This window comes from Bombus terrestris, chromosome 9, assembly GCF_910591885.1.
Source record: "Bombus terrestris chromosome 9, iyBomTerr1.2, whole genome shotgun sequence".
Lineage (NCBI taxonomy): Eukaryota > Metazoa > Arthropoda > Insecta > Hymenoptera > Apidae > Bombus > Bombus terrestris.
The window spans coordinates 8,289,353-8,304,432 of record NC_063277.1 but is presented as its reverse complement, the minus strand read 5'-3'; the positions used below and the strand labels follow the sequence as shown (position 1 = coordinate 8,304,432).

At 36.7% G+C, this 15,080-nt stretch overlaps 1 protein-coding gene and 2 non-coding genes across 3 annotated transcripts in view; all 3 read right to left on the bottom strand.

The window, feature by feature from the left end:
• LOC100649143 (nuclear pore complex protein Nup88) overlaps positions 1-7,396 on the bottom strand; it is a 71,194-nt gene extending 63,798 nt beyond the window's left edge. Inside the window, exon 1 of the mRNA XM_048408309.1 lies at positions 7,115-7,396. Within this exon, the coding sequence (XP_048264266.1) occupies positions 7,115-7,324 (210 nt within the window). The 5' untranslated portion in view covers positions 7,325-7,396. The remainder of the gene's footprint in view (positions 1-7,114) is intronic.
• Positions 7,397-7,932: 536 nt separating this feature from the next.
• On the bottom strand, positions 7,933-8,006 carry TRNAT-AGU. The gene has a single exon. It is a non-coding gene; the product is annotated as a tRNA-Thr (tRNA).
• Positions 8,007-9,710: 1,704 nt separating this feature from the next.
• TRNAN-GUU lies at positions 9,711-9,784 on the bottom strand. The gene has a single exon. It is a non-coding gene; the product is annotated as a tRNA-Asn (tRNA).
• Between the last annotated feature and the right edge of the window lie 5,296 nt (positions 9,785-15,080).

Genomic DNA, 15,080 nt, shown 5'->3' with positions numbered 1-15,080 from the left:
AAACATCGATGTCTCCTTTATGTGGTATATAGAGTGTTTATACGTATTTGAACGCTGCTTATAAAGTAGGATAAGCCTATTCCCTAACGCATATAGTTTAATATCCGAGCAAAGATGTCGGTCTGAGAATTAATACGAATTGGTAAAATAACATTTTTTTATAAAAGGAGATCCATTTGAAGAAGCATTTTAAGGTGGTGGTTTGATAACTATATTACAGTCGTATGTCAGAAATAAATGCCAAGTTTCGGATAACTACCGTGAAACGTTATAAAACGAATAATAGATGAATCGGTTCGATGCAGGGTGAAAACTCTCCAAGTGTCCGCCCGGAGGAAGTCGAAGAGGAACGGGACTTGAGGGACTAGAAAAGAGGGCGTGAGAAGGGGAAAAAGAGAAAGAGGTCGAACGTGCGCGTCTTCGAGCTCAGCTTAGGTAAAGAAGAGTAGTAGGGGGATGAACTCGCGCAGCCACCACTAAAATCCGTGCTGTGTGCCACTTCCTGCGCGAGGTGGAGCCGTGGAATTATTAGATATGCAACCGCGACGGCTGGCCTCCTACCGGCATTATTAAACTTAGTTATGAATGCCCATTAAAACTGTAAAGGAAATGCATTAGCCTGCCAAGGTATTCTAAGGCTGACAAAGCCACCCCCTGCGGATCGCCTGAGCCACTTCAGCTCGCTTCAACTCTCGCCCACCACCGGAATATCCCATCCTTCGATACTTAGGGCAATCGAACATTCTTAAGAGGGAGCTTTTTTTTCTCGTTTTTAATATTCATAAATGCTAGTAGGAATAGAGCGAGATTGTAAATGATATCGAAATTAGAGTATTACAAGATAAATAATTTGATGACTTTATACGAAGTTAATGATATTGGATTGTATATGTACCGGAGCTTAATTTTAATCTTTTGAAATTCTAAGATAGTGAAAAAAGTTAGGTTTGAGCACAAATTAGCCAGTTTATCCCCGGAGTACGAAAAACTACACCTTCTTAGAGATAAATGTAGAATTAATTTAAAATAATTAATTCCTTGTGTTATACTTCCTTCTGTTCTCTCTACAGCATTATTCTTTTTTTTCAAAGAAGAATCGTGAACTAAATTTTTAATACACTTATTTCGCATTTTCTGCCATTTTCAGTATTTTAAAAAGCTGATTTCCCTTTTTGTCTTTGTTTCCACCCTTGGTTCGTTCCAAGCGAATCCGCACGCGTCCCGTAAGATTTAGGTCAGGCCTCTATTTATCACAGCAGTTTTTAACAAATTTGTGAATCCAGTGAAAACCAAAAATGAGAAACGAAGGTCTGAACGTCCCATTTCGCGCAACAGAATATGCGAACCAAAATTTCTTAAAAACATATTTACTTGCTATTACAAGACTAATAAGAAAATGAAACAAAATTCATCTAATCCAAATGGGATAATGATTTTCAGTTAAAAGGAAACAATATATCGTAGATGCCTATTAGCACGGAATCATTGTCATCGATAATGGAGAATATTCAAGGTATGTTTCACACATACATGCTATTTTCCAAGATACAAGGAGTATTTTAACGGTACTCTGTTTTGCATGTATACTGCCTTCTTGGAAAGATAAAGCCAGCGTTCTGGCTGAAAGTTACATATAGACATGCTTAAAGGGCGTAAAAGTTACAAGATTACGTTCAAAGTTTTTAATACGTTCCAAAATTAAAAAAAAACTATACCTTCAGCAAAAAAAAGGTATTATTTTGATTAACCACTTATATACGAAACGTCTACGTAAAAGTTTCAGCGTTAATTGTAATAATTTTAAATATCAGCTCTTGAAAGTTATGTTTTCATAATCTCAGCTACAAGAAAATCAAAAAGTAAAAGATTCAAATTTCTATTCGAGAGTAAAAAGGACGCACGATCCTCTGTTCGAAAGATCAGACGAGAGTTACAACGCTTGATGAGAAGACGTCTCGATGGAACGCAAAGCCTGGGCTTCGACACATATTTGTTTTACACCCTGTACGGTGGTGAATTCCGTGTACGGTCGTACAAGCAAACGACGGGGGTGGAGGATGATCCACCAGTCAGTTGACAGGCACAGGTTAGGTGGTCTTGTACGTGCTACTGAACGAGGAGGTACGTGGAGCAATAAAATTCACGGGAAGTGTTTTACATTGGTAGAGTGGGGCCCTGTGTGCACTGTGGACACCAGGGTGAGAGAGAGCCTCGACGAATTCAGTAAGTGGCGGACAATGGCTTTTGTGGTAGACATGGACCAACTCATACCTCTTTTCTCTCCTTCCCTTCTCTGCCATGCGTATTTCGTTCTACCACCATGCCACGCTGATACATTTTCGCTGCTGCGTCGTTTTCTTTCTTTCTTCAACGAGCGTTGGGGATTGTGATGCGATGTCGAAAAAGAAACGCAACTTTAGGCAGCAGCTATGTAGTACGAATTTCCCTCGTTTGTTAATGGTCATATGCATATACATACATACGTATATGAGTATAGAGTGATGCTGATACAAATTCGTGGTGGAAATTGGGTTAAACCATTTGGGGTACCTTTATGGTCGGAGAAAATCAAGTGGTTCGTTTAATGTATCTGACAGTCGTTTCTAACGCGTTTCTTACTAGATCCATCTTATTATAATTTTCAGTTAATCCATTAGGAACCAAAATTGTATAAAAGAAAACATTTCAGTTGTAATTTTTTATTTTTTCAGTCAATTCTGTTTTATACTTGATTTTCTTTTCATCATTGTTTCTTCTTCCATCAAGATCCTACAATTCTATGAACTATTCTTGTTTAAATTCTGAAATTCTTTTAGGCTTTCACTTACATAATAATATATCTCTGTACAGTATGTATTTACACATTATTCTAATACACATTTCGTATCTTGATATATGTCTCTCAATAATGCAATTTAATATTCTTTAATTTATTCCTGTAGTATATTCCAGTGCTTGATCCTTAATGCATTAATAATTCCCTATTATATCCATTTAAGAAAATTTTGTAGTAATTTTCTTTCATACATAAAGAAGCACCAAGCGTAAGATAAACGTTACAACACACAGTTTGAAAATATTTCCAGCGACTGAGAAGCGGAGAATAATCTGATTAAAGCTAGACACCTAGCTTTTTTTCGTACTCTGTACGTTTGGAAGCACGCGTGTAGCTACGCGGCCACCCCTATACGTGTATTCTTATTGCCACGCGGTATACCAGCGTGTCCGAGTATTTACCTCTGGCAAGGAACCTCGTTGTAGGTACAAATGTCACCGTAAAATTGCTTTTTAATTATCGTCCAGAGGATTTTGCTTATTACGTGATGTTCCATTCTTTCAGCCTGAGACAGGATTTTCCGTTGTGTGTTTCGACCTTGGAACGCCATTCAGAGAGTAACCACTTTTAATTTAGATAAGATGAGCTCTTCCTACTGGATGGTATGTAGAAAAGCTCACGTAAGCTAGGTGAATTGCTACTGTACCATACATCGAAAGGATCTCACACCTTCTTTGTTCCTTTAACAAACTAGAACTATCTATGGTCGAAATACAAAACTTGTTCCAAAGAGATCAAAATGAAAGGTATTTGCAAAACTCCAGCCTTGCGAATTTATCAAATTTTTATGAAAAATTACAAATTGATGGTCTTTATCGATAGTTCCAGTAACGAAAAAAAGATATTATTACAACAGACTTTTCGCGCTATTCTTCAACGTTCGGAAAGTCAGAAAAACGCGAGAAGCTACGGGCAGTGACGATCGAATTCGATTATTTTCCATAGATCACCGCGTGACTTGACGATCCCAGAGTACAGGAAAGAATTAAAACTTGTAGGTGGGAACGGGGCTAAGAGGAAGGCTTGTTATCTCGACGAGAAGGACGGGCAATTCGTTAGAGCGGCGGTAAATTCGCGAATTAAAGAACTTATTCCATTTGGGCAGCCAAAGGGGTGTGAACGCTTCCTCGTTCGTATTATCTCGCGTCGAGCGAGAAGAACAAAAAGGGTGGTGGTGCAGGTAGAGGGAAACAGAAAGGCGAGGACCAACGACGGTAGGGAATAACCTGTACGAACGACCAGGGGGTGGGTGTCGGTGGGGTCGGTTGGAAGGAAGACGAAGGGAGAAAGAGCAGAGAAAGGGACAGAGAGGACGCGTTTAGACGTTCGTTCCGCTGGTAACAAAGATAACTCTATGCAATAAAAATGATTCAAAGTTTCCCGCGGCGGATGGTGGTTCCGATGGCGGAGCGGTTGACAATAGCGCGTCTTTGTCTCCGCCCCACACCCTGATGCTACCCCGCGTTGCCTCTTTCGCCCTCCTCATCTCGTCGCCACCCCCTTCTACACTGCCTCGTCCGTATCCTGCGACACCTATCTTCCGGTTTAAAGTCCCGCCGTGCGCGCCAGGGAGGAACCTCGCTAACTTTTATTATTTACGACCGATATTTCAGTCGGCCAACGCGCATGCACGTACCGGCCATAAAGTGGCCCTTGGAACTCGGCGACGATTCAATTGACTCTTAGAAAAATTGTCAAACGAGCCTTGGTCGTTCCGAATCATTGTCCTCGATGTTAACTATGTGTAAGGTGAGAAAAATAAGAGGGTAGGTTATTAGGTACGATACAGGTTACTAGTTCGTTGCTTCGCAATTGGATCACGGTTGGTTTGGATTTGCCAATGTTTCCTCGGGACTCTTGGTAAATATTCTAGAAATGAGCGTTTTAAGGGTATTTTGTAGAAAGTGGATGTTGATAAGTAGATATCTAGTGAAACATTTTAAAAGCATGTAATGTGAAATTTAATGATTTAGAGAAATATACGTCAGTTCTCGCTTTAATTGCTTGTTGCGTGTTACTAAGGCGTTATACCTATTGATAGACGTGAAACAAATATAGATTAATGTATTATGTATACTTCAAAGGGATGTATAGTAGGTTAGTAATAATTGATTAATCTTATCCCAGAAGATACGTATTGATAACAGATATACAGAGAGAATTTAAAACGAATGTAATTAAATAAGTGAAGCGACGAATAATAAAATTGTAATTGGTCGATTCGTAGGCAGAAATATGTGTCTCTCGTTTAGAAATAAAACAAATGTTATATTACAAGAATATAATCTAACTCAGTTTTTAAAATCATCGCTCACGCCAAAAACGCATTGCTTCATGAACAATTGCTACTCCCCATACTCTCATCTACCCAATAAAATTCTACCAACCCAACAAGTCCTTTAAATTTTTTCTGGAGATTCTGGAGATCGAGCAGAGAGGAGCAGCTACAGAAATATCCATAGAAAAAGGGGTGGACCGGCAGAAGCGGATAGAGGCACCTCAGGATTTTCCCTTATCAAATCAACGGGTGAGCGAGCGATGATCGGTCCCCGAAGAGAATGAGAGAGACAGAAAAAGGAAGAGGACGAAAGAGGTTGACCCTTGGCGAGACTTCTCTATTCCCCCTCGGCGCGTACTCTTTATCTACCTACCTACGAATACCCATACGTAACCCAGTTGAAGGGTCTGAATTTGCATTTTATTCGCAGTTGTGGACCGCGGGTTCGTGGGTAACGTTCCTCCGCGGTACGGACATTTATTTTAATTAAATTACTCCGGAGCGTCGAACAACCCATTTCCTATAAATTATCCCCTCACCGGTCTTTTGGTCTCTCGCGCGTCCGCTTGGTCGGTCGCGGTGGCGCGCGAGCGCATACACCAGGACACCCAGGCATTAATGTACCCGCTGATCCCACGGTGCCATTGAAATGAAATAAAAGCACAGCCGAGAACGAAACGTTCTGCCCATTCTCACCGTAGCGAGTTCGCCATGCCGCTTCCCTTTCATTTACCACGTAATCATTTTCCACTAGCGCGCGTATGTACGTACACCGATTAACCAGCGGGACATGGTGGTAGTGAGAGGCGCACGCGCCCTCCCCTACAAGTGTGTATATTGGTATCGTGGACCATAATTTAGCCAGAGCTTAATCGGTCCGAATCAAAAGTTCGCCGGAGAAAACGCTTTCGCGGTAATCGTCGTAAAGCGAACGCATCGTGCCGCGGTAATGGTCCAGGTTATCGAGCAACTTCTGCTTAACCAACGACCAAATGTCACTCCCGTTTTCACGGAACCATTAGTCCGACCAAAGTGATCGGAGCCCTTTTCGCACGACTCTCGTAATTTCTTTCATTGCTTGGGAATTTAAGCTTATCCGTTGAATGTACTTTTAACGATCGAGATTTTTAATTGGAATAAGAGCATAGCGTAAATGGGTTGGTGAAAAGCGAGTTAGGAAGGTTTATCACGTTTATCGATGACTGGCTTTTCATTCGATACTTAGGCTGTATTATATTTGTATATGGTAAAATTTTACGGATATCAATTACGAGGGTTGATTACCACATTCTTTTTGACGACAAAATTTTTTTATATATATTACCTTAATAATAATCGATATCCAAAGAAAGTTTAATGACTGAACGAATGAGTGACTAATTAGTAAAAGTGTAAGAATGAGATTCGTAAAATCGAAATTTGTATGAGTCATTATATAAGAAAAAGTATTAAAATGAATCTGCACAAAATTTTTAAACATAATAATATTACTGCATTAAAACATAATAAATACAAATTGTCGCTTCAGCATAATTTTTACTGAACTGATTGTACACTTTTAATACTAATATACTACAAATTTTTTAATTTTTTGGAATTCTTTTAGTACAGATTATATAAAAACAGGTTGCAGTATAGAAAGTAGTTTCTAGATATCAATAAGTAAAATTTATATAGCATTCATAACAAAAAGTGTATTATTTTCATGTATCAAAGAAAGAAATCTTTTTAATTTTCACGATAAAGTTTGCAATAATTTAAAAGAACGAAATATACTATCGTTTTATTTCCATTATATGATGCTACTACATGTTATAGAAGTTTAAACGTACAAAGACAATAAAGCAAAGCGCTTGCGCACATTTTAAGAAGCGTTATGGAGGTTAGTTAGGTCTGTATACAACAAACTATTGGACGTAAATGTATACTTCATCACTGATTTGAATTCATTTTTGTATAAATCATGCAATATGTCTTTGAATTAAACGTTGTTGACTTACTTGATAAGGAACATCGTTTTTTCCACGTGCTGTCGAAACGTTTAATGCCATCACACAAAATTCCTTCGGGTTCCACACGTACAGCACATTGTCACGAATTTCTAAAATGTTCCTCGTATCCTTAATATTCTTTGGCAAACTCTCCATCAAATCTACAAACAAACGTTCTTCGTTCAAACGAAGTGGATCCGTATATGAATTCATTTTCATGCGAAACGAGGTTATAACACGGCGCACTACACCAAACGACAACAACGAAGTTCCTTCACTGGTATATTTGGCGCGCAAGGCAGCCACCTTTACAAAGTCACATATGCGTGGCGACACTGTCGCGTAAACTTGGTTATTCGTTTTTAGACTTTATTGTGTTTTTCTCTAATAAATTCCAATAAAAGAAAATACATAACAAACTAAGGCTATCTATTCTTTAATATCAGGTTATGATACGAATAGTGTAGAAGTATAGCCTAGTTTTTTATTTATATATGTATGTTCCACTTCAGAATATTTTTCATACAGATAACATTATACTGATTTTATATTAATAAAAATTTATTAAATTACTGATGAGCTTATATTTTACTTGTAATATATTGTATTTTCTTATATGCAAATATTTAAAGTATGTATATATATACACATTTAAGTCAATGATATACATATATATATATGTATATCAATATGTATATCATATCACATATATAAAAATTATTGTTTTACAAAAATATAAAATTTCGATTTCATTTATTTCAATACAAGAATTTCGATTTTATTTTTATATGTCGGGGAAAAATAAAAATATTTGCTTTTGCGAGCGAAGGCCCCGGAGGGATTCGAACCCTCGATCTCCTGTTTACTAGACAGGCGCTTTAACCAACTAAGCCACGGCGCCGCTGAAATTAGGTTTTTATAACTTCAAATTTAAAGATAGAAATTTGTAACAATTTTGTGTATCGATGATTTATATTTTTTTTTCTTTATTTAAATCGACTAAGACAAAATTTGGCCAATCAAGATGAAATTTGCTATATATCATAGAGTGAAATAGGAGAACTGAAATATAAAATCCTAGCTTTGAAAAGTCATGCATTCGTAAGATACAAATATCTTTATATGTATATATAATAGATCCTTTAATACTAGCATTGGTATGGCTAAGGTACAAATATACGTTACGTATATATTACACTCAAAACTACTTAATGAGCGAAAAGAAACGATCCTTTTAACCTCTTAGGTACGGTTGATTTTTGTGCAGGGCTGTTTCTCTGTACGACAGAGTTTGACGCGAGTTACACGTAAACGATACAACACTGCAATGTGTGACGGATAATCTCTACGCAAGCACGTTGGAATGAAGTTTTTGATAATTAAATTATAATTTTTCTTAAAGATATAATGCATATACTTTAACTTGAATAATTTACTTTAATAAGTAATAATACAATTGTGTGTGATATATTTTAAAGCACGGTACAACACATAGATCCACGTCACTCATAGCGCGGTTTTTTTCAAATTGCTCTTTCTTTTTTCTGTTTTGAAGCGACATTCTGAGGTTGATGATTCTAAAAAATTAGAAGGATATGGATCGGCATGTTAAAAAGAGCATCTAATAATGGTATATTTATTTTAACGGAAAGCAACAATTGATGTATGATACTAGCAATCAAAATTTGATATCAAAAACAAAGACTATATATTCTGCCTGTATATTGTTAACACTGTTATAAAACATTGCGAGGATGAAAAAAGTGTGAAGTAAGACAAATGAAATACATCATTTAGTTCAAACGGTGAACGAATGAGTCAGTAGAGTGAGCCACTATAGTGGCGCGTTGTAATATAAGATGACATCCGCGAAAGCCACTAGAGTGACGCATCGCACCTAAGGGGTTAAAGAGAGACATCAATATTGGTTGTGTTAAATAAATCACGAAAACACTGTTGCTAACGCGATCTAATAGCAGCGAAGGTTTATTACATATATAGGGGGTATGTGGGGACCTGTATCTTCAGAACGCATGACCGCGAAACTAGGATACATTTTAGATCGACAATCTTATCCAATGATTCCTATCAAATTTCGTCCTGATCGATCACTGGCGCTATTTGAAATAATATATACTATTAATATAAATTGGAAGCAAATATCATATACCATTTATTTCAACACTTCTGTGCTGCTAATCACTAAATAATTAATCATGAAAGACTACTTTTAAAAACAATCAGTTTAGTTTCAGATTTGAACGTCTACATTTCAAACACAATTTCTTCATAACAATTTCATTTCATTTCATCATAGTCTTATCGCATAATCAAATTCGCATAACCGAATTCTATCTCTGATCTATTAACATCGACTTTGTTCGCTCAATTACTATGTGCGCATTTCGAAATATGTAATATTTGATGATAATTTTTTTAGTAAAACAACAATGGAAATATTTGCACTCAATTATAAAATGACGTTAGTAGTATTATTCTACTTGAAAATGTTATAGTTAAAGTTAAAACCAGGTGCAAACGAATGAAAGATACTGATTTTACGCTTATTACTGTATGCGTAAAAGATTCCAAAAGCAAAAGAAACCGCCCCCGGGTGGGCTCGAACCACCAACCTTTCGGTTAACAGCCGAACGCGCTAGCCGATTGCGCCACGGAGGCTGTTGGTAGCGATGTTTTTTAAGAAGATGACAGTTATTTTATTTTTATTTTATTATATTTCGTTATCAAACTCATATAATTGATATGTGTAACTGCCTAATAAATGTTGAATCTAATTTCACATATTTTGTTTAATATTATTTCTGAATATTCTTCGTTTGTAATGATATAAAAATGGAAGACGATTTTTCACTTCGATGCGATTTGTAATACCTATATAGTACATCGGTATTGAAAGAGATAATTTTACGTTTATTCAATAAAAAAATATGAAATTAATAAATATACCTAGTTCTTTGGTATACTTAGTGCGAAGCATATACAATACCATAGTAATTTTTATATAACAATTCGGGAGAATATAACCTCTCAATTTATAACGTTTTACATTTTCATAACACTATGTATGTTTTCAAATGAATCATATTAGATATCGAAAGCGTTATTATGAAAAGAAAAAAAAAGAAAGGAAGAAAAGAAAAGGGATGAAACTGTACGGTAACACATTAAATATGAAGACAGCAGTCTATACATATTAAACTCGTTCAAACCTAAACATCAAAATAATAGTATCCAATTTTCTTAATCTTCACTCCTGCAAGTTAGTATGATATGATATACATTTTTAAACTTCTGTCTCGTTTGTATCAAACGTCCCGTTTTATCTTCGATAAAATATGTAAAATCATATCTCAAATGCATATCGAACAGATGTAGCTCACTTAGGACCTACTGCTAACGAAATATGTATCAGTCCCTAAACCGGCAGTGAAAGAAGGGCTGCGTCGAAAGAGGACTACAATGCGTGGTGTGCTAACCAGGAAGTAGTCCGGCAGTTGCGTCGAAGCTATATACGGTTAATTAAATGGGGTTGGCTCATTAGTAACTGTCTATATGCAAGGCGATGGCCGAGATGCGATTGGAGGGTGGTCCCAAGGTGATTTATCCGTCACGATGGATCGCAGATGTTCGACTGGTACGTGGCATGGGTCGTCACAATGCCGTAATTAGGAACGCGTTTCGTTTATACGCATGCATAATGAAATCATGTTCCTTTTTTTCATATGATGGATCGATGATAACGCTTGTAATTGTCACGTGACATGCATGGATTATTTCAATGTATGCGAGTCTTTATCGAGTAGAATGTTATTCTTATCGATTTAAAAAATTGTTCTGATATACCTGAATATTCTTATATAAGAGATATAAGAGATTATATAAGAGAGTATTTGCAAGTAATGTCATTATGAATCATTTCTAACATTAAGGGATTCAAAATATATTTCTGATTAGTACGATTAAAAATGAATCGTTTTGGAACTGTAGAAGTGCAGTTTTCTCAATGTATTTAGATACTTGTTGTCAGGTATCTCTAAGCAACTGTGCAGTTCTAAAATCATTATCTCCTAGCTACGAGCAAAATAGAAGGTTCAGAAGAAGATAAAACTTGGAGTCGTACATTTTTACAACTGTTAGTTTCGCTGGTTCACTATTTATTACGTAACACGATCCAATTGATCCTAGCCTTAAACCAGCTTTCTAAGCATACCTACCAAGAGAAGACACTTTGGTTTGGGCATGCTGACATTAACGGCCCGTTTAAATTGTGCGTTTAATTACAAGTAAGAGACAGTCGCCATGAAATTTATCGGTCACTGTTACCATTCCCTCTGTTCCTAATCTACGAAGCAGATATCCACGGCTAAACACAACAGAACAAGTCCTTCGCGCGCAATAAGACGTTCCCCGTTGCTTTTTAGTGTCTGTCCTCAACCATGTGATTAGGTTTATCAGAAACTTATGTCAGGTCTATGATAAGCGACCAATTGCAAATTCTATGAATCACTCCTTGAGAACATAAAAAAGAAAGATAAAAATCATTCTGATCCCACTGTAAACTCCGAATTTCTTGTAAGTCATTTTTAGTTTACTCTTAACTGAGAAAAAGATTTTGCAAACAGTTGAAATGAGAAATTTAAGGAACTTGCTAATCATAAAAAATATGATTTCTTGATCGAAAATGATTTAATGGATGCAACAAAATACTATCTTTGAACAACTCATTAAAAAACCAACAAGAGAAAAACCACCGTATATATGTATATGTATAGTATTATCAATGACACGTGAATATTAACCTGACTTTAAAATATTTGTTCTCAGTATCGAGACATTTCGTTTAAGAACACTATGAGGAAATGTCACGTTCATAAAGTGCGCCTCTTATTGGATAGAAATTCATGCCCATAAATCTAAGCGGTTCCGCAGAGAGGTCGAATCTTTCTCTTGAGTTCACAACCCCGCGTTTTCACCTTCTCTGTTTCGCTATCAAGCTTTTCTTTCTCTCTCTTTCTGTCGTTTTACACCTCGAAAACCCGTCTCGAAAGCAAGGCACTTTGCAAGCCGCGGTTGGATGTCTATGATGAAGGTGAGCACATCCTGTAACGATGTAACGGGTGAACATTGCTCACGAAATCATGACGAATTCATTCGAACTGCGAATTACCTTCCGGTCGACGGAGTTTCGCTAAATGTCCGGAAGAGGGTACATATGCAAAACGCGTGATCATCAATATTCCATCGTGGTAAACGTGGCCGAGGAATCTGGAAATTCTGTCTTGCCCCTAGTATTTGCTTACTTCACCGGATAAATTAGAAACCGTCGATTAATCAACAATTCTGGTTCGTTAACCGCCAGCTACCCCTTTTCTTCGTTACCCAGCTCTAGGTATATTTTGGAATTATATTACGTATTACTTTCTTTATATGTTTGTTGTATATTATTATCATGTACTATTGTTATCTGAACCATTTGTCTGCATTTTTATACGAGTTAAGTTGTTGAAACATTATTGAAACGTACGAACCTTGGAAGTAAGTTATCTTAAAGTTCCAAGAAAATAAAATGTTTCATCTGTTATTTACTTATCATTTTTACTCGATTAGCATTTGATTATTTTCTTTATCACGAAGATATATTTTCTATAACTGTATGACAGAATTGATTATATACTGCATAAATATCACCCCCGCCTAAGCAAGTTTCGTATTTCGAAGCAACAGTGGAAACCACGTTGCTGTCTGCCTAACAATCAATTTAGTCTTTGGCTTTAACATCAAAGCTATGGTTGTTTCTCGATTCATCCATCAACCGATGATCGTCGGACTCGTGCGTGTGGCAGAACGAATACCGAACACCCGGTAGACAATACGTCTTAACACTCGTAGGTTATTGTGGCGTTGAAAGGGAGTAACTTATAGGGGCATTGGGAATTACCAGTTTATTATTAGGGAGATAGCATAGAGGGCCAAGATCAGGGGTTGCTGTTAATTCTCCTAACACTTGGCTCCCCGGAGAGAACACGCCGTCTTAAGACTTCCACCGTCTCAACCCATTCCGCCATGCAGCACCGACATCTTGAATCGCTGCCGTGTTAATTAGTACGACTTTAAACGCACCCGCATGTGGTGGCAATCAGGACTGGTTGAAATGATTTCGCTCGTCGCCCACGGAAAGATGTAATCTGTATTAATAACACCGTCTGAGCAACTGGCTCAACGTTTGCAATTGAAAAATCAGTCTGTTCAGAGACATTCTTGAGAGACACTGTAGAATGCGATGGTATTGATGACACAAACTTATATACATAATATTATGTTCTTATTAGCTCGTTGCATGGTAAATGAGAAAATAATTTGAAAATCGTAGGGAATATGATAAGTTACATTTTTCGTTGTTGTTAATTTTATATTACTCTCTTAATCTGTTTCTTTTGACTTTAGGGCTAAACATACATATGTTTCTATCTTCTACCAGTGCCTTGAATATTTCCAAAAAATATTGATGATCACAATATTAGTAATTGTTGATTTTTTATAAAACTTTGTAGGCATACCACTTATTTTTATAAAGTGATCATATCTTTGAACGTGACAGATTGTTTCCTCCTTTGTGTTAGAGTAATGTCCGTTTAAACTCCAAGTCTCACAGTCTCTATTTGTTTTAAGACGAGTATTTGTAATCGAAGTGAGGATCGTCCAATTTACTTATCTGTAAAGATTGAAATCATCATACTTTCTTCCTTGTGCCGTATTCTATCAGAGACAAGCAGACATTTTTTTCGCATTCCATCTTCCCTCTACAAGAAAGTTAGCGTCGTCGAAAAAGCTATCTCGCGGCGAATGTTTCTCGGCGATTACGCGAATCCCGATCGAAAGAAGCGAAATTCAGGAAACGTCGTGTCAGAATGAATTCACATTTGATTCCTCCACACTTTACATGCGACTCGTACATACAATGCAGTCCATCGGAAGTTGTCATCTACCACTTCCGCTATCTGACTGCAGCATGTCTGTCTGACGGCCTCCCCTTCGTTTCATCTCCACGAAATTCTGACGTATTCGCGTATAATACGTATGTACACGTACGTTTTCAACTCCACGGAATATCCATAAGCTTTTTCTACAAAGAAATGCTTCGCGAGAAGGATGACTTCCATTCGCAACGAAAGGAGAACTAATAATCTGTCATACGTATAAATCGAATTAAAAAAGCTATTTCTACGAAATACAAGTTTGTGTATTCGCATTGAATATGTCTGGCCAATCTAAGGTCTCATTCAAATTAGTTCAGTAACTTGATGTAAGTTCAACAAATATTCGATTTTTGATTTATTTTAATGTAATGTTCATGTACTTACGAGAAATTGAAAGATACAGATATGCACGTGATATACAAAGATACATATAAACTATTCAAAGTAGAGTTTTCGGTTAATATTATCTAGCAGATATAAGAGATTTGCGTTTAGACTGTAATTTTATTCACAGAAATATGGGTTTGCATAAAAATCCGCAGCTTAATTTTACTGTTTTAAAAATTTCCTTCTCGATTTGGCCAAGCTACATTACGTTTGATGATATTACGTGAAAAATCAAACTTTAATATACAATCCAATAATGGTGCGACATTCATGAAGAGGCTCTCTTTACGCTCGGTACAAAGGCACGCGCGTTCTGAAACCATTTTACCCTAATTACGAAGCGATCCTATTTAATTATACAGAGTGTCTCGTTCCTAGTCTTTTTATACGATTATCTCTGAAATTATTTGTCATCGAAATGAGTTGTAAGGGTGAAAGAATAATCCGTTTTGGGCATGATACAATAAGAATAAGCTTTCTTTGAGATGCATGTTTTAAAAATTGCGTTAAGTCAGCTTTATGAGAGAATTTCAACATTTCGAATATATATATATATATGTACAATTCAATCGTATACTCCGATGAATAAT